The 21,042-nt window shown below is 40.4% G+C and overlaps 1 protein-coding gene across 1 annotated transcript in view; it reads right to left on the reverse strand.

The window, feature by feature from the left end:
• Positions 1-20,757, reverse strand: part of LOC104273455 (DENN domain-containing protein 1B-like) — a gene marked incomplete at its 5' end in the record, with an annotated part of 79,890 nt that extends 59,133 nt beyond the window's left edge. The window contains 2 exons of the mRNA XM_009868793.1: positions 19,300-19,364; positions 20,673-20,757. Coding sequence (XP_009867095.1) covers positions 19,300-19,364; positions 20,673-20,757 — 150 coding nt within the window. The remainder of the gene's footprint in view (positions 1-19,299; positions 19,365-20,672) is intronic.
• Positions 20,758-21,042: the final 285 nt, after the last annotated feature.

The following is a 21,042-nucleotide window of genomic DNA, read 5'->3' on the forward strand; positions in this document are numbered from 1 at the left end:
TTTCTAATTGGATTGCAACTAAATTCCCAGCACTGATAATACCCAAATGAGATCAGAGGGGAAAGCTCCATATTTCCTTTGCACAAAGACTGGAAACAGCTCTCCCCTGCTGTTGTACAATAACACTGACCACACAAAGATCCGTGGCTTTAACTAAAAGAGACCCATACCGTTACATGTGAGGACGTTATTACAATGATGCTTCTTTCTGAATTCCAAAAACCAGCCCATAAGCAGTGGAAACAGGCCAAACACTAAATGATGTTCACCTATGCAAAGGAAGATTAGAATTTAAAAAAAAATTAATTAAAAAAAAATACCTGATCTGGGCTGAAGAGGAAGAGAGCTGAGTAACTGTGCTTTTAAGGGTTGCTGACGGATTCTGTTTTCACTTGGGGATCTCTTTATCAAGCGTTGGAGCAGAGCACACAGGGGAAGCTCCAAACTCCACAGCAACATGCAGCTAAGGCAGAGCCCATCTTCAGACTCCCTTGCACCCCATCACAACTCCTGTAACCATTCCTGACACTCATTTGCTTGACCCATTTTTCATAAACAAAGAATGGAGTACTTGAAGTATTTTTCCCCCTTGTTCATCCCATTCTTTGCCAGTCTCTTGTTTTATGGTCAGAGGTTAAACTGCTGACCTCTCACCTTCAAGGCAAGTTTTTCCCCCCTTCCATAAAAGGTTTTTCACAGTGTGCAGCATTCGGATTAGCCCCTATCCCCTTGAACAAAAGCTATGCCTTTGTACTACTGGTTTGGGCATGGAGTCCGTACATCAGAGGAAGCTGCTCCTACTTACCATTCACAATAACTATATTGTGAGGCCCCTCTAACGCCTCGTCTCTCAGTGTCTAGACTTTCACCCAACCAGCTAGCAAAAAGAAAATCCTGTAAAGCACTCAACTGAAAATTAACTATGGTATCCTGCGGTGAACCTGATGAAGACGTTATTTGAACATACGGTAAAACTTTCTATTGTTTAACATAAAGATAAGAGAAAAACTTTTAGAACCCTAAGCTTTAAATAGTCATAGGGATCAATTCACTCATGGGTCAGTAAATGCATTTTATCAGCAAGCAGCTATTGCTTACGTGTGTCTTTAAAATAATACACAGATTATTAAATTATAGGCAAGCATCTAGCACTCTGGATATCTACAGAGCCTAACTTGATAGTCACTAAGGATACGCTAATGCAAAGCTCAAGACAGAGGAAAAGGGCATCTTCCAGAATTAATTAAAAGTATAGCATCAGTATTGCCCAGTTATCTTTCAGCAATTAAAATAACCCAAGTATTGCAAAAGAAATATTTTATGTTTTGCTGTGTAGAAGACGAGATTTAAGCGCTCAGCATAACTTGTCACCAAAAAAAGAAAAACTCTGAGCAAGAAAAGATATCTGTAAAGTTGAGAGAAAAACGAAAACCCATGGGATTTTCCAGGGAGAGGGAAAAAACCCAAACACACACACACACACAAAAAAAAACCAAAACCAAACAAACCACTGCAATGATTTGTATTTTGTTTCTTTGTAACATTTTCATTTCTATAATATAAATACTACACAGTGGCAGGAAAGTTTACAGAAATGAACAAATGTTAATACAAATATATCATTTCATCTTCAGGGAAAAAAAAAACCAAACACAAGCAGGCCAGAAAAAAAAAACAAAACCCCTCTAGTTTGTTTTCTGAGCAATACTTCAATGTTTGAATAAGCATGTGATATACTCTGAATCACTGAAAAGAATTTATTATTGCAGACAAATAGATGTTTGCATCTTTGCAGAGTTCTTATGGCCTCTTTTGAGCGTGTATTTTGGAAAGAATTCCCAGTGCTTTGCTAGGAGAGTAAGCCACAGCTGAGGAAATGCACCTCTCCCCAATTTCTCTTTGAAAAGAGAGCCAGTGTCCCGAAATAAAAGGCAAACAAACTGCTCTTTGGTATGGATTGGTTGACTGGAGGAATATGAGGATGTTTGCTTTTTTTGGGTGGTGGGGTTTGTTTGTTTTTTAAAGTGTGTTTTGTGCTGACACAAGAAAGTGTGAAATCATCCTTGTCATAACAGAGGAAAAAAAAAACAACACCACAACCACTCCTCATTTATCCCTTCCCACATTTACCCTTTACCACCTACCCCAGTGTAGGAAGCACGAGTATTTTAATGTTCCCTGTAATGCCCTTTTAAGGAACTTTAAGAACCCCCCACAGGATGGCTGCTGTCACACCTAGAGACTGCTAGGTGTTAATATCTCTAGCTGTAAAAATACTTGAGCCAACCCCAGCCGCATTTGGGCTCTGAACTTTCCCCCCACCGACCACTGCTCCCCAGGCACGCTACGGCCACCACCCTGAGCGCAAACATCCTCGGGCTTCAACTGAACTGCTTCTACTCGGATTTATCACAGATAAACCCCACCACACTATCGCTGACCTCCAAAAGCAATGCAAAGAATTAGTACTAAACTGGCACTGAGTATAATTAAACTAAATTGAAAATGGTTGCTTTCTACCCCCTGGATCGGATACACCTTCTGCTCTGCAGCCATGGCGCTCTGCCTTCTCCACAGGCCAGGTCTGCTCTCAACCTGACACATCAACATTCAATTTATGTCTAAACAGGCATGACAAATCAGCAACTAGAAGAGAGATTCCTCAAACGGGAACTTGAGGGTATTCATTTCAAAACTATAAAATAACCATTTTTCTCTGAAGCCGGGTAGTGTCACACAGGAACCTAAGTCACCTCCCCAAAGCAACCACAGAAGAGAAACAACAGAGGAGCTAAAATTACAATCCTGCTCATGCTAACAAAGATCTTCCTTATTTCTAGATATTCACTGTGAGCATGCTTCAGGAAGATGCACATTTTCACAGGTATGTAGGCCTGTCTGAAAGGGTATGTGTAAACTTTTTTCAGACAAAAAAAACAACTGAGAAGAAATGTCACCTGAGAAGGAATAAATCCAGAACAGTAACTCAGAGTATGGTAACAGAAATTGATTTACTTTCTTATGTAGTTCCAGACTACATATGTAGTACATATATACATATATAGTACATACACATATACACATATGTAGTTCTTATTTAGTTCCAAACAAGGTGTCAGAGAGAGAATCAAAAAAAAAAAAAATATCAACATGGGAGACTTACAAATCTGAACACCTTGAACTCTCCCAGTGGCTAAAAGTAAAAATCCTAAATTCTTCTTCCTATACTGAACATACATCTTGGGTCATTTTTATATCCTTCTCTCCGACCCCACCATAGCATCATTAAAAAAAATACTCTGAAAAATTGCATCACATGACACCAGATGCCCTACCAATTTGAAGCTTTAGGAACAGACACAGAATTTTAAAAGCTATGGTTTGAGGTTGATGACATTTGTCTTAAAAGCTCTCTACATTTGTTATGAGAAAGAGGGTAACAACAGCAAATTCTCCACCATGGATAAGAGTGATGAAACACCTTGCAAGCACATGGGGGTGAATAAAAAAAAAGTGAATCACCCTTTCGCTGCTACAGAAATCCCTGACACAATGACACTTTGTGTATTTTGCACAGTTCTGACCACATTCTCCTCAAAAAACAAAAGAAGACTGAGAGAAGAATACAAAAGGATATATCATAGGTACGGAGAAGCAGCTACTCATGGTCAAGTTCGAGAAATTACCCTTTCAGGTTAGAGAGGCAGCTGTGGGGGGATAAAAGACCACCCGCGGTGCAAGTGAAACAGGTAACGGTTCAGTTTTGGATCCACACAGGGAAGAAGCTGTAACCGGTGCAGGAAAGAATTCGTATTTTACACTGGGCGTTCGGGTGTTTTGTTCCGAGCAGGCAGCCTTGTTTTCCAACACCACGCAGCGAGCTCCTTGCAGCAACATCAGCCCGATTTTAAGCTGCCGGATCTCAAAAGCCGAGTTTAGCACATCTCAGAAGAAATTTTCTGGATAATGCAGCCAGATCCAGGTCATGCTGGCCAGTATCACCAAAGCACTGAATCACAACACCTGCTGCAGCTGACTTCAGTTGGTTTTATTAACCAGGGGTTTAACAGTCACACGGAAGGGGACACACGCCGCCACCTTCACTTAGAGATCACGTATGCACTGAACAAGGAATGTCCAAATAACTCATCTGCCATTAAAAAAAAAACAAAACACAATCTTTACTCGTCCTGAGGATGAGAGGCAACATCTTCCTTTGGCATGGAACTGCTGAAAGATCCATTTTCAAAGTCTAATTTAAGAACACATTTCTGTTGTTCTTCAAATTACAGAGCATCTCCTTAATGAAAAGCCTCAGGCACAACCTCCTCCCACATACACGCGCACCCAAAATTAAAAGTAAAAACGAGACGACAGCAGAATGAGGAACTAACTGCATTTCATTAATCTACCAAACAAGATACTGAAATCTCGTTTCTGATGTGCTACGAAAAATTTCTTTTATGCACAGCTACCAAAACAAACACAAGAAAACACATATTGAAGAATCACCCTGTACATAGGACTTGTTTGACATACTTTGTCCTCTTCTTCCTCTATATATTATTGCTTACCATCTTGTTCTTTCTTATACTTAGGGACAAAACTACTTGGTTTTCATTCCTGATCTACGAGCATATAATCAAATTAATATCTAAATGACTATGCAATAGGCACCAACCTATAAGCACTACATGTAAGAAAGTAAATTACGCACAAATATACATCTAAAATCCTTTTTAAACACTGATACACAAAGAATTACTCATCTACCATTGCTTTGGGTCTTATATTTTTAATCTCAATTAATCAGTTACTAACACAGCTTTAAGAAACAGGAGTTACAATTCTACACGTACAAAAGGACAAGTTTTTAAACCATGCTACAACGTATGAGTCATTTCAAGCACCACAAACCCCTGCAGCTAAATTTAAAAACAAAGAGGTTACTGCACATAATTCTCCAGTAATATATGAAACCTACTTAAGAAAATTCTGACTACAAACTGTTCCATTTTTCCCTGAAAAAGCTTCTTTGTTTTACTTTTGGTATGAAATTCTACAGCACTTTTGAAAACCTTGCCCTTTAGTGTTTGTTATTTCTTTGCTAAATATACAGAAGGCTTTGATAACAAAAGCAGAGCAGATTCACCCATTTCTATAGTTCTTCAAAGCACAGGATTTAAAAATAGATCAGTATTTTACAGAATCCGGTACTAATAGAAGCAATTATCAGATGCTCCAAAATGCTAAATACATGTTACAAACATGGCAGAAGTTTCAGCCTGAGCTAACAAGACCTCATAGTTTACTTCACTACTCTCTCTGCACATGAACCTACCTTTTACTGAATAAAAAGAAAGAAATCGAACTCTGTTACCGTAAATGTAACCCATCTGTGTGGTACCCTGAACTCCGAGAACAGCGTTCCGCAATATTCTCCCCTCTGAAAACAAAGACCTGACAAGCGACGCTACAGGCCCGCACCGTGCTAACTTGCTCCCTCTCTCAAATCCGTCCTTGCTCATGGGATTTTCTTTCCATGTTTCCTAGCTGCTCTCTGTATGCCATGGGGAGCTGTTTCACCCATTAACAGTCACAGAAACCAACTAGTTTTGCTCGGCCACTTTTCTTACACAGGACAAGTTTAGAGAAGCAGAATAAACCCGGGACTGTAGCACGAGGTGACTGGGGTCCTTTCAGCTTCCCGTGTTGCGGATCAAAGGAACGAGGTGCCAAATCACACCTCTCTTGGCAAGGCATCCAACCCCTCAACAGTAAAAAAGCATTTTACTTTTGGGTGCAAGCACAACTGCTACTCCTTGAAGAGTGACAAGGCAAGGAAGTAACTACGGATATGATTGATGAGCTATGGTAAAATGGCTTGTGATTTCCAAATGATTAACTCGCCGATTTCCCTGGATTATGAGTACCTTGAAACAACGTTTTGCAAATGGACTGTAGCACTGGGAACCATTAACAATGTTTTAATGAAATTTTTTGTAAATTTTCTACATGAATAAAGCCTGGAACGATTTTCTTTTTGAAGTTACAGGTCAGCTGAAAGCCATAACTTTCACAGACATTGGCAGCTGAAGTGCTGCTGTGGTGCAAAGGTAATAACAATACATAGACTTGTTTAATCTTTCCAAGAAGGGTCACAATCGCAGTCCCCTCATATTTCATGATACAATAGCTTTTAAAGAGGTGGGGTTTCTTGGCTTTTTTTTTTCTTTAAAGGTTTTCTACTACTTAAATATCTTTAAAAGGTTATACAGTAAATTTTCTCTGCTCTCTTACCCACCGAACTCACACTATGTGAGATGAAAGTGTGGCTTAACCATAGACTTCCCCTTCACTGGCTCCTGCTTGAAGAGAAACTCATAAAAGATGCTTTAACTACAGCCAAATACATTGCTACTTAAGGTTTAGTCACCAATGAACAAACTTAGGTCATTTTCTGATATTATAAAAATGGTATTTCAAAAAAAAAAAAAAACAAAACCCAAACAACTTCAGGGACAGGAAATGCTACCACTTAGGAATATTACACAATTTCTCTGTAACGCACTTATATCTTGTTTTCCACCAATGAGAACCAGCATCTACGTGCCATTTTCCTAGCAGCAGTTTCAACAGTGCTCATCCACTCCCATTACTTCGGCTACACCAACTCACTTTCTGCACAGCCACGCAGTAACCAAGACAGCTTTTGCTTTCTCCTAGCCTCCTGGGGAAAGACAGTCTGCAGGACAGTTACTGCTAGCACCAGAGGGCTACTACCAAGAAATGCACTGTGCTCAGTATTAGACAGTCATTTCAAACTTGAAGCATCTATTTCCCGGAAAATGCTATTTAAAGACTTGGCTTTTATTGCAGAACTTGCCTAACGAATGCTCATTAGCACTGAAGCTCCTCGATGTGGCCCACAGTAACATATCACTCAGGCTCTCAGCAATGTGCTCCCGGCTTTTTTCACCCCCCTTCAGGGGTGACTGCTGCCTGCACTTCCTACTGACATCGAGTACGTGCTTTACTTCTGTGGATTCATTTTCTGCCTCAGTTTGGCCGAAGTTCAACATCAGCAAAGTCCAGCAGGATCTAGATTATGTCTGGCCTTTACAGGGTGAGGGGGTTTTCAGCCTTTTCCCTTAGTGCTGCTAAGTCAAAAGAAAACATAAACCTCACACATGCAAAGGAGGAAGCATTGACAATAACAGGACACTCAAAAGAGGGGAAAAAAAAAAAAGTCAGAGCTAGCTCCGTAAACATTGTCCAGAGCCAAAAATTTTTGTATCCTATTCTTATCTTCCTAACTTGTGGTTAGGTGGCTTGGTAGCTATTTCATCTGTTGTTTGTAAAATGCTTTTCTTTGTTGACTTATTACCATTCAAAGCCAGACTTGGTTTCTACTCCGTATGACACCGTGTTTTGTACCGCTGTACCTCTGGTGTAAGCTATGAGTTCTCTGGGCACAGGAATTTCTAGAGGGGAGGATTACAGTTCATCACACATAAAGCAGATTTTTTCCGTACACCTGTGCGTGCTATCAATGCTCATACCTTCCCACACAGCTACAGATGAAAGAGTATTCTCATTTCACTGCTCACATATTTGAAGAGAGTTAAAAATTACATCATCTGAGAAGTTGAGATTTGAGGAGTCAATTAGCATATCTCGACAAACTGTCATTTTCCATCACTGCTATATAGTAAACATTTTCTTAAGAAGAACTTAATGAAGTTGGAAACATTTATTTCACATTCATCTCTCTCGGCCATTGGTGTTCCAAATAGATCTGAGAATAAAATCTCTTTCTCACTTTCTGTAACATTTAACTGCTTCAATATCTATCTCAGATTAGGCAATTTGTACCTGGTTCATGATTTGCATTGTATCCTGACTCACAGGCACAAAGCTCTGCTAAGTAATACATACTGTTCTATGTATCCAAAGCAACATTCACTAAATAAAGGTTTAAATAAAGAAAAAATAATTAAAAAGAGAAAACACCAAGACCACTTTGTTTGCAACTATTGCTTTATGCTGTTCTAGCACTTTCTGTCCTAGCAGGCAGCTTTGTTTTACTCACTGAAAGATTAATATTTCAAGATGTGCTGACAATTAAAACATACTGGTCATGTTTAGATGAGTAATTTGTAATGTTACATTAGAGAGGAGCAGAACTCAGAGCAGCAGAAGTACCCTAGTTGCAGATGTCAGTATCAAGTTATACTAAGGTATAAGGAGCATACGTGATGAGACACGAAGCAAACAATGCATCAGGTGATAAAACCCCATCATGTTTTTAAGACACAATGCGATCAATCCTGATTTGACTCCATGCACCGCCCAGTTACGATCCCAGTTACGATCCCAGCAGGAACCCAGAAGAACTGCACAGACCAAGGATATATATTTACACAGACTGGCATCTAAATCCATGTTATGCTACAACTGTAATGAGCACCTCTGCAACCGTCCTAAGCTGAATTAATTTCAGACTCTCTTTTACTAAAGCCATTAACGACAAACGGTTAACTGGTGAGTGCACAGATCATTCTGCAGTCCCAGGCCACGACTTACTGAAGTGACTGCACACACAGACAAATTTTTATCCCAGATACTTCTATCTCCCTTTAGATGGGCTATGAGCATTTTAAAACTCGGGATGGCATATGAAGCAAAGACATGCTTCCCCAGAAAGCCAAAATTTTTACTGGGTACTCCTTTTGCAGAGAACATCTTATAATAAGAAATCTTCATTTTCAAACAGATTGCCACACAGAATATTTTTCAGTTTATGAGAGTCAAGAAATCATGGAAAGTCTCACCAACCAGAACATATGGGCAGGAGAAGCCCTAAGATGGGTTCAGTGAATGCTCTTACCAAGCAGTTTTCCAGGAAAGGCAGAGAAAAGGAGTGTTTCAGAGCTGAGACACCTTCAGTGCCATGTCAGGAGAGTCAGGCAAGCCTATTGACTGAACTGAGGGAGTTTAGGGCTGGAAGCAAACAACTTGTTCCAGAGCTTCAAAGCATGCTGCAGTTTCAGCCTCAAGAATTCTGTGATTCAGATCTTCCTCATCTATTTAAAATGCATGAAGCAGATGATACATGAGCAGACTGAGTTCACATTCCTCAGCCACTCACAGAGCAAGTGCTTGGGCTTTGCCCGTCCTTGTGGATTTTCTAGCTTCGAGAGCTCTGCCAACACCAATCCAGCCATCTTTCTATTTCTAACCTTCATTCTATTTCAGCTAAAGTTCTGGTAGTTCAATTTATTCTTATTATTGTTTGATCTGGTTTATCCTGTCCTTCATTGTGCTCCCCAACAGTAGGAGCTGGAAGGAATTCCCCTTTGTTCACCAGTGAAAACCCAACGCGTACTCCCTCCAAGGGACAAAGTAGTTTCCTAGATCTGTCAGCATCCAGCAATATCACATAAACTTGTTTATTTTAAAAGACAGTCACCATCACTAGTTGCCAGAGAATTTAAAGGCAAGCTTTAATTTATTATGGGTTTTATTACCAGGGAAAAATGTTTTCAGCAAGCACTTGGAGGTCATTATCTCAAGCATTTATTTATTTGCCATGCAGTTCCATAGCACTGATTTCTAACATCACAACCATAATGCAAAAGAATATATTTCCAATTATTCTTTGCATATTACAACATATTATACCAAGAACTAGAAAAGAACTCTCTTTTTAAATTGCTTACTTATTAATTTTACACACTAATTTGATCTGGCTTGTTTCCTTCCTAGCTGACACTTTTGTAAACATTTTTAAACTAGACCTTGCAAGAACCCCTTGCAAGATGCGGTTCTGACCCCAAGTTAAAGCAGATGTAAACACGTATTTATATTGCATAGGACATGTCCATCCCCAGAAACTAAAATGGGCTTGCTCAGATGCACCGATTAAAAATGCCTGATTGAAACTGCAGCTGAATGCTCAGAACCTCACCTAACCCAGCGTCAGAAGGCTTCACGCGTTGTGGCACACAACCGCTGTCACCACAGCCACCTGTGACACGACAGGAAAAGTTCCTCAGTTTCAGCTAAAGAAGGAAGCAATTACTTCAGCTGTCACTAGGTAACTAAAGTCCCTTTTTACCTGGCAATACTGTCAGCATACAAATACCAGCAAAACGCTTTCCTGGACACAGAGGTTTTCAGAACTTCCTATTTTGTGTCATGATAACCATTAACTATTTTCAGTTCTATGAATGGCTGCATGATATCAATGTAGCATAACTGTGCTCTTCAGACTGAATTTTGTTTACACAAAATGAGGATTTGATCTACCTCCAGATGTGCGACGCCTTAAAGTGACCATGACTGACAGGGATCTAACTTTAGAGTACTTGGTTTTTTCCTTAAGAGGTAAGTTTTACTACATGTATAAAAAAAAGGAAGGCACCAGCAAAGCTGTTGAAGCCATCACCTCAAAAAAAAAAAGGGCAAGAGTTTATCATAACCCTGTCAATTCCAACACCCTGAGACTACCCTAGAAGCCCAAAAGCTATTAGAACAATGGCAGAAGAGAATAAGGGCACCCCCAGGTGCCTTTTTTTTTTTCAGTTTCCTCAACTGCCAACACATTTATTTTAGCAAACCCAAAAAAAAAATCGAAAAATAATGCTCAGAGATGAAACATCAGCCTATGCTACATCGCACGGCATGAAAATCCCACCAGGTCCTCCTCACCTGACCCGCACAAGAAAGGTTTCCCATCGGTTCCAGGAGCAGCCCCACGAGCTGAAGGGCGAGCGCAGGCACGGAGCGAGGCTGCCCAGGGCCGCCAGGAGCCAGGATGTCTTTCCGTGCAGCGGCGGTAGCTATTTGAAGTAAAACACAAACAGCAAATACCCACAGCTTAGGAGCCAGATGACCTCCAAAGGACAGGAAAAGGATGCGTGAACCATCAGCTCGGGCTAGCACGACTAAGTTACACATACTGTCCCCCTCTTGTCACTTTAAACACATAGCGATTTTGCTCCGTTACAGCAAAATCTTTACAGATCTCCAGGGAAGTTTACAACTGTCACATCATTCTTGTCTTTTACCTCCGTACTGCTACTTTTTCATATTTATTTGAACCCAACATAAACACATACACAGTAATATGAAACCCTCTTCTACGTTCGCTTTTTTTTTATCGTGCGTCTTACCCTGAGCACACAAAAATTATCATTGTTCTCCAATAATGCAATTCCATTCCTGGAAAGAGCTGTCTTAAAACGTTAAGCTCTCCTTTGCAAATTCTGCGGGAAATGACACTGTGCCTTATAACCATCATCAGCACAGCTTCCCTGTGTCAACCGCAACTCTCGCAACAGAGTTAAATTCAGCATTTAGCATCCAACATTTACGTATGAAGACAGCAGATTTTTGCATTTAGCTTGTCCTGTGACAGAGTAAAAGAGATGCCTCCTCCCAAAAGCAAAGATTTGAATCTGTCTACACAATGATACCATACCCTTACAATATTTAGATGTGTCCTAAACCAGGCTCAACTGGTACAACAAATAAAGCCCCTTGATGTGAAGAGCATCTAAAGTCAGATGAAGAGGAATTTCTTGTTCTCTGTTAGAAGACAAGTAGAAGTACTAATCATTCTTTGCGTCACTCTCCTATTCTGAGTTTAAGGAAAAATGCAATGGTAAACCAGCTATGGCAAAAATACCTTGGTTATGACGACTGTGCCTCTGTGGTGATTACAACTTGGCATTAACTAAGAAAATTTGTAAAATATGTCCTAAAGTAAACACAGAAACCCTAATTAATATACTGCTTTCAAATGCAAGTTTGTCATTCTAGCTAGGTTTTAACCTACACCTGGATACCCACTCAAACATGTGAAGAAATCAGATCTAGATTCAAATACTAGGAAATGTAATCTAAGGGTGTTGTTCAACCCTTATTTATAATTAAGGATTTAACAGTTGGACAGTACCTTCCAAGTGAGGATTAAGAATTTTGCAGAGGAAGACAGTATAAGTGCAAACTGCTTGCTGCCTTTCCCAGCTCAGGAAGCACAGATACCACACCCAAAATCTTGTTCAGGCCTTTTTCTCTCACCACTTCTGCTTTTTCTTTTCCCTTTTCCATATAAAGTTCAGCATTAAGTTTTTAAAAAATCTTTTCTCCTAAACCAGAATCACAAAATAAGAAGTCTTTGTCCACCGAAATTACTCAGTTCTAAACGCAGAGCTACAGTTCCCAGACACATGGAAAAATGTCACAGGCAAATGTTAGAAGTTAATGTTTTCAGCATGTTAGTACTTAACCTGCCAGTCACGTAGAATCTTTCATCCCAAGTATGTGCCTGTAATTATCATGTTTTTACCTGGATCTTGGAGTTATCACATATCAGCCTACCACAATACAGACTCTTAACACATTAGTTGCGAAGGGGCACTATGCTCAAGTGCACAAAACTAGTTTAACGAATAACAACAGCAGTTTACTGGGAAAACATATTTGGGCTTTAGTGGTTTGTAAGCCCTTCACGAACAGTGTACAACTCTCCCCTTTGGAGCCCTGATCATGTTTGATTGTAGTTACAAACATAAGCACATATCCCAACAGCTACATGATGAGCACACGCATCTTCATGCATCTGCATCCCCAGAGAGTATCACCAGCGGCAAAGGAAAAAGAATTAAGAAAACTCTTTCTGTGAACCAGACAGGAAATTCTCATTTCAGCCTCTTCAAGGCAGTGCTAGAGAAAGAAGCGTCTTATTGCTTTGCAAAAAGCATTTATAACCATGAAAGTTTAACCAGTTTTCAGAGCTAATTAAGCAGATTTTACATCGTCTGTACATGAAAGACAAGCCATTAAACTCTATATGAAAGGAGCCAGCAGCATAACATATCTCCTTAAAGAACGATAAACCTCTGTGTGAGATGGACTGTTCAGCGTGTGGGAGGGAGCAGCACGCCAACATTAGCGCAGAAAAATATGCAAACTCTTAACACTTCTGAATGCAAGTCATTTAAAAGCCTGCAAACTGTCCCCCAGGCAGCCATCTCAAATGGTCAAGTACTAAACCAAAACTAAAATTAAAATTGAGAAAAGCACAGCGACACCAGCATTCATACCGGTTGACTACATTACATGATACAGATTGCTGTTTTCAGCTTATGCTGAGTTGTATTAATACTACTATGTCCATTCTACTGAATATTATAAAACATTCCTTTCATAACAAGTTGATATTTGTATTACTTAACTCACCAAGTTTTTCCCTTTCAATTTCACTGCCCAAAAGCCAATCACACTACTCAAAGTGGCATATGGCACCACAAGAAAAAAAAAAAAAGACACAGTCGGGCAAATGCCTGCAGGGGAATAATTCATCTCCAGCGGCATTGATACGGCAGCTCCTGCCCCCACATTACTAGAGCTGGAATCTCTGGAGTAGAGCAGAGTCTGCTGCTCCTCCCAGGACTGTCCTCGGGCTGCTGGGGAGCAGGGTCACCGCTCCCCACTACAGTCTCTTCTCCCCAGTGAAGAATGCAGGGGAGATAGGAAAAAGGGCTCCCTTGACCTGTTTCTCCAGCAGCTCTCACCCTTCTCCCTCCTACACACACATATCTGCACCCACCTCCAAATTACACACACAACCAAGAATCTCTGTAGGTTGGGGGGAAGGGAAAAAAAAAAAAATCTAGGAAATGAGGCACTGAAAAGCCACAACATTTTCCTCCATGTTTTTGCATTTGTGAGAGTGACTATGCTCCACTTATCAGTCTCTAGGGAATGAAAGGAAAAGGTAAAAAGCATCAAAATACCAATCTCTATCTTGGCTGACTTAATTGTTTCTGTTGCTCACAACTCTCCAACTCCTTGGTTTTATCAAAAAGGACAAAACCAATGCACATTCTCAGGCACTACCTCCTTTCATCCTCAAAACATCTATGTAATCCTCAACACAGGAATGTGGAATATTCTGCTCCTAATCAATGAATAACTCTGTAGAGAAACGAGGCTGGATTAAACATCCTCTTCCAAACCTTTCATTTAGGTACCGCTATTTGAAAATTTCAACAGGAAAACCAGCAAACTGTATCGGGGAAGTAGCGCTCGCCTGAATACCGACATAGGAGTTAATGAGCTTCACAGTCACCTGAAGAACATGGCATGCTTTAAAAAGCTAGAGGAACCTAACTTTCTGTAGACCAGTATTTATTTAATACCCTTCCAGTTAAAACCAACCTGTGGAAAAGGTTGGCAGTATGTAAGGATTGTATCAAAAGTTTCCATTGCTTTAAAAAAAAAAATTCTACTGATTTCTTCATGTATTACACTGATAGAATTATCTTTTTAATCAGGTTCAAGCGATGCTCTGCAAAAAAAAAATTACGGCAGAGGAATAGAGTTATCTGATCAGCACGTTACACCCACAGGTTCAGAGTCTGTGGTTAATAAACAGCCCTCTACAGTGACGACAAAAAAAAAAGAAAATAAAGAAGAACAAACAATAGTGCTTGCTCCTGAAAACAGCTTGGAAGACTCTTAATCAAAACCCTACCAAAGCCAGACAGGCAACCCATGGACAGAACTACCAGCTGCATTAAACTTTTTCAGAACTGAGACCTCCCTGGAGTTACTTATCAGTACCTTACAAACCACAGTCAAACCTCATACAAAGAATTTTGCACTTCAGGCCCAATTCCTGGAGTTAATTCATATAGTTCTTAACTCCATCAATACACGATTAAACTGTTTTTCGTGGCTTTTCCTTGAAAGACCCTTTACAGGAAAATAATTTAGATATCATGCATCACTAAGATTTATTAACATTCTGGCACAGGCAAGATAAACTACAGGAGTGAGTCACGCAATTCAACACAACCTATTAAACACCTTCTCCAAAAACCATGTATCTAGCCCTGGAGCTTGAGAAGGCTTCCTAGCATCTAAAGAGGAAATAGAGACAAAGCCATCAAATTTCAAGCCTTGTTCACACAATTATTCTTTGCTTGAACAGAAAATTCAGCAGAAAATAGCAGGGATTTTCAAGTGAAAATTTTCAAAGGAATTTTCAAATGGATTTTCAAGTGAAACTTGGTCAGGACTAAAGCAGTCCGAAGTGGTTGAATCTTCTGGATCTACTCGCATGCCCCGTGGAACCTTTTTGCTGCTTTTCGTATGTGCTATAACCAGAAGGAAGGTGTAGCAAGCAGCACTCTCTTAACCACACAAACTGAAACCAATCTGAGTCATCTTCTTGGGGAACTGGGGGCAGAAATGTTGAAGATCTGATGTTCACACAAGTTGCTGCACGTTGCCCTTCTACTGCCAGCTGCTGTATTTCCATTGCCTTTCGTGTCCATTTTTCATAAAATCAATATAGGGCTTGCAGTTTATAGAATGAGCTAAATGGCCAACTTTACCTTCACGCATTGAAACAAAATCTGAAGTACAGACACATGCGTGTGCACACACATACTGTTTGTACATGTGCAGATAAACACACACTCTTCACAAAAATGACACTGGCACTATTATTCTGGACACATTCTGTGGAAGAGTTCAGAAAACATTAAGGTCGCAGAAATATAGTTTACTTTTCACAATGGAAGAACTTGTATTAAAAAAAAGGGGGAGAAAAAAAGAAAAAAGAAAAGAGAATAAAATCTGCAGAGCGCTTTCTCTGCACTCAGGGCTACCTTAACACTGCATTGCTCCTGGTACCTAGAAATGGCAATTCACCCAAAGCGCAAAAATTTTGCACCTTTTAAACCTAAAGCATAAGGCTTATCCTTAAAATAACACACTGGTTTGGATAATACCGCTACCTGTTAGCAAGCTGTCCTCTGGATGTGGAAGTGAAAATTTAATACGGAAGGCCAGCCGATGACTTTAAAACAGGCACACATTTTTGTTGTTTCTTTTGTTTGTTTGTTCATTAAGGAGTGACACAAGAAAGAATTAAAAAAATCTGCAACTGCCTGGAAGGCAACGTAAAACCTTCTGCTCTAAGGCGCTACTGACACTGTAAGGCAAATTTACAATTAGCAAACATTGGGCTGTTAGAATAGCTTAGCACTCCTCTCCTAGCCACTTAGCCAACTCTGGCGAACAGAAATTATCTACAAGTTTTAGAAGAATCAGGCTATGGATTCTACAAAGGAAAAGTAACTAGGGACTATGTTTCAACGTATTGTGCTAACTGATGCTGACCACCTTGATGATGCTGCAAAGGACTGGACACTGTGACATGGGCTACAACTTCATTTTGGTCCTACAGGCTTTTTTTTTTTCTTCCTCCTCTTTGGAATATATGCCTCAACTGTCTAATTAACAATAATTTTAACAGCAACATTTTCCGTCACGTCACGCTGTTGCAGGCATATAGCGTCCTCATAAAAATATCATCCTACGAATAGCTACACATGGAGTAGGGCTGCTTCGATTTTTTTTTTTGTTAGAACAGTTACATGCTGGCACAGGGAAATTAAAATGCAGGAGAACACATGCTACAGCAAAGCTTGAAAAGAAAAAGCTTAAAGATACGTGGGTCACGTTAAGGTCTTCCTCCCTCCTAAGTCGGCTTCTCCTGCTGCTCACTCATGCAGGAAGATCATAATTTTGAGGCTGTGATATTTCCACAGCAACACTGGTGACAGTGATGTCACAAATTTAGCCCTGACATAGCTTCAGGATCAAGTGCAAGGAGCAGATGGGATGCGAGGGAGAAAGCCCCTATTTAAACACAAATCTCTTTCATAAGAAAGAAAGAAGCATGAGCAAAGAAACAGGTGAATGGACCACGTTTTCAAGTATGATATATTCAAAAGATTATCCTAGCATGAAAATCTATTTAAAGGCAAGACCTACAATACAGGGTAACTGTCAAATTTGTTAGGCCTTATAATAAACCAACCTTGAAAGACCCCTGTTTAGCATGACAAGCCTTGTGCTCCATTTCTAAAGTAGTAGTGAAGACAATACACTTTCGTCCCTTCTGAATTTCCTTTAAATAACTTTAAACACTCAAAGATATATTAATTTGAAACTGGACTCATAATACCATACGTAAATATCACATCAAGCCCTCCCTGCGGTGGGTTTGCTATCTGAATTAGATAGAGCATGAAAGAAATCAAAACCAAATCCCAGCTGGGTCACCAAGTACGGCAGGATGGTGACTAGACTATTCAGCCAGCACAATCAGTCTCGTACTTCTGTGCTGGTCCGAGGACTCGTGCAAGAATCCATACAATCTCCTCTCAAGCCCTCGCCAGTCACACGCCGCAGAGCCCAGCGCTACTGGTATCGGACCTTCTTCCTCCCTCTGGCCACCCCACGGACAAAGAGCAACCGAGCCCACGCAGGGTAGAAGAGATGATGGCAAAGAGTGAAATAGGAGAGGGTGAATCCACAGTGCAGTCACCAACAGAGTCTCCGCTGTAACTCAGGTCACAGTTCAAGGAGGGAGACAGATTTCTAAAAGACGCTGCTCTCCACAGAGGACAACTGGTGAACAGCAGAGAACACCCACAGAGGGAGGCAGGGGAAGTGACTATGACGAGAATTCAGGCGTTGGCAGCCATTCACGGAGCTGCGGGTAACGAGCAGAAAGGCAGAAAGAGGCAAAACAAAAAAAAACAGAAGTCAAAAGGGAGATAAAAGGAATTAAAAAGATAGAGATATGTACTCAGTGATTGCAGGAGGGAAAAAAAAAAAAAAACAACACATTTTTCAAGATTTCAAGATGAAGACCTGAAAGAATTATCAACAGTGTAGTTCTCAGGAGAGAAAGGAAGAAAAGGGAATAAAATCTGCAGGCTAAAGCTGGACCTAAGACGAGACGTGAATGAGCCCCCAGGAAGGGATGTCAGGTGGAGGCAGAGACTAAACACACAACGCAGAGAGGAAGAGAGCAGAAGTCAAGCAGCTAAGCAGGGTTCACAGACATCGCCTATGAAATTACTAAGGTAAAAACTGCAAAAGGGAGAGAACAGAAAGTGCACCATCATACAAACCACAACAACGACCAGAGCTGGGAAAGCCTGTCCTATTCCCCAAACCATGACTGTACAAACAGCAAATCAAAAAAAGGCAGGCAATAAACGAAAGGATGCTGGCTGGTCACCAAAAAAAGAAATAAGAATAACCAAGGACTGCATCCGGACAAAGATGTCATTCCACAGCTAAACGAACAATCTTATGAAGAGGTGAAAAAGAAAAGAAAAAAAAGAAAAGCAGAGGAACTTGAGATATCACTAACAGATAATATGTAACACATAGGCACAGAGAAGCCTGTTGGGATTGCCACGAAAGGACTGAAAGAATTACAACTGTTTGCCTTCAACAGAATGTTTTTTGTAAACATATTGGGCAAATATCCATGACATCACTAACAGAAATGCTGGCTGAAATTTAAAAAAAGGAATAGTTTGGGGTTCTAAACTTCTACAGGCTTCTAACTTTAGTTAAGAGTAGTAAACTCTAGGAACAGCACCCAGTAGCACATTAGGACAAAAAATACGCTCCATTTTAAGATGTAGTTTATTGCTTTTACAACTGTGATTAAGACACAGCTGTTGCAGACCAACAGGACTGGAACGCAACGCCAAGACTTCTTCTGTCGCTGTGCTTTCATAAGGCCAACTCCTTTGGATGAGAACGTGAACAGAGTTTCCTCAATGGACTTTCTGAAGGTCACTTGAATTTCAGCACTGGAAATCTCATCTTTTTGCCCAAGAGGAAGAAAGCCTCTCTCGGTTAACTCTTGCTGCTGCATCTCTTTTACCACGTGTTTACAGAGACATGAAACTGAAGGCTAATGTAAGCTCAAGTCAGCACTCATTTGTACTGTGTATCAAACCAAAGAAGGTGCCAAAAACAAACGAGAAAGTCTATTTTTGTTGCTCAGTAAAGAACTTACTCTCTTCCTACCACACTCATCGAAATTACCATGCCACCAACAGGAGTCAATTGTTCTGCTAAAATGAAATCTTACATAAAATCAACATTTCAAGACTTAGGAAGTGTAGAAGGTACATTTCAAGTATAAGCTTTGCAAGTATTTCTCTAGGAACAAAAATATTTTTACAGTAGCCAAAAAAAAAAACCCACATAACAATAAAAGCCCACAACTATGAATTAACACATTAATAGATTTTTAAAAGGCAATAAAATAACCACAGTAACTTTCTAATACATTCCCAACCCAGCAGCAATTGAAAACATAAGATGACACTAGATGACAATGCAAGCTGGGGGTTTTTTGCCTCTCATATCGATAAATAAAACCCAACAGGCACAGTATATTACCTTCATTTTCAGACGCTTGGCATTTTACTTGCAGTACCAAATCAAAGGTACGTTCTGGATTTTCCCTAGAAGAAATAAACACAATTGATTAACCACGTATGTTTCCGACAGCATTTCTACCATGTTACATCTCTTTCATTCTGTTTTTACAGAATAAAACTTAAATAAGTAAAAAATCCATTAAAATAAAACTAGAAATCAGATTACTTCTAAGGAAGAACCAAAAAGTCACATTTCCTGTACAGCCTTAAAAAGAGAAAAAGGAAGATAAACAAGCTGAACAGTGTGATTTATTTCAGCGATACTGTCACTGCCTTATATATCAAATAGCTTTTAAGTCACTCCATCACAACACACCTAACAGTCAAAAAAAAGCGCTACTAAATTCTTTACACTCAACCTGTTAACAGAGTCATGGGCAGCCTTTTCTGATGAAGCTAGTTTTATTCCTACTTAATAGGAATAGCCCATGGTTAGACTTTCATTTCAATTCCACTAATTTAGCCGCTGCCCTTCAAATACGTACGAGTACCATCATCAGGCTCAGAATCACTCAGCTTCCTCTTTCACAAGAGACTAGCTGTCCACTTGGACTTTAAGGGCTGAGTTTCAGGTGTGGTTCAGTGAGCAAGACAGCATGAATGCAAGAACCAGGGATGAAGGCAACCCCTGAGCCAGCGAGGAAGAAGGGCCACAATCCCTTCATCAGCCATCGTGGTCAACTCGCCAGAACCGCACCTCTCCAGCAAATACACATCTGATAATAATGAACTGCTAATAGCAATTAGTACCCAGCCTTATCCCAACCTAAATATTTATTAAAAGAGTTTTAAATGCTATTATTATACCACCCACCTCTCTCTGCTCCCAAGCACGCTGCTATTTGTATTAAAACCAAGTGGTATAACCACACCCATATCAATTACCTATTTAACCACATAAAAGGCTCGCGCTTTTAGGTGATGCTCCCACTGAAGACAGGCGGAGTTTTAGGCAAATAAAAAAAAAAACCCAAGGCCTGGTTCCAGGTTTCCAGAACACTTCAAATAAAGCACGCAGCAAATTAACACACCGTTGTTTCCTCAGATAAAGTTTTGAATGCAATCCAAAGGCTGAGCTGGGGAAAATTTCAGCTGTCACGAATTCATTGATTCAGTACACGCTTCCACCGACCTCAGCGCCATCAGCAACCGAGATATGCAATTATAGTCTAATTCGGTTACAGAGACACAACCCGCCCCGCCATAATCTTTCCTCCCGTCGTGTTTTAAAGCATTTAGCCAGGAAAATCCTGTATTGACTGATCCTGTGCGCAGGAGATCAAATCCCGCTCTGAGTTACAACAGCCTAAATCCAGGATATTGGAGATTTACTCTGGTATTAAAGCCCATCCATTGTTCCCCGGCCTGGCGAGCAGGTTCAGAATGAAACCGATAAGGCTTGGCTTCGTGGAGCCGCCTAGAAAAGCGAACCACGAAAAACGCTGCCTTTCAAAGCAGCGACACCTCCCCACGATGCCACTCGAGCTCGGGCCCTGCGGTTTGTGCTTTCAGGTCCTCTAACCCTTCCCTTTCCTGCTCAAACACAACGCTGGGGTTTTCACGCAAAACGGCTCAAGTGTCAGAAACACCGAAGGAAGGCTTCCGCCTCGCTCCTCGCTGAGTTACCCTCATGAAGAAATCTCTTTGAAGCGGTGCTGCCTTTCGCTACACCGAGTCTGCTTTTGCACCAAAAAAACCCCGC

The sequence above is a fragment of the Apaloderma vittatum genome, unplaced genomic scaffold (genome assembly GCF_000703405.1).
Source record: "Apaloderma vittatum isolate BGI_N311 unplaced genomic scaffold, ASM70340v1 scaffold14884, whole genome shotgun sequence".
Classification (NCBI taxonomy): Eukaryota; Metazoa; Chordata; class Aves; order Trogoniformes; family Trogonidae; genus Apaloderma; species Apaloderma vittatum.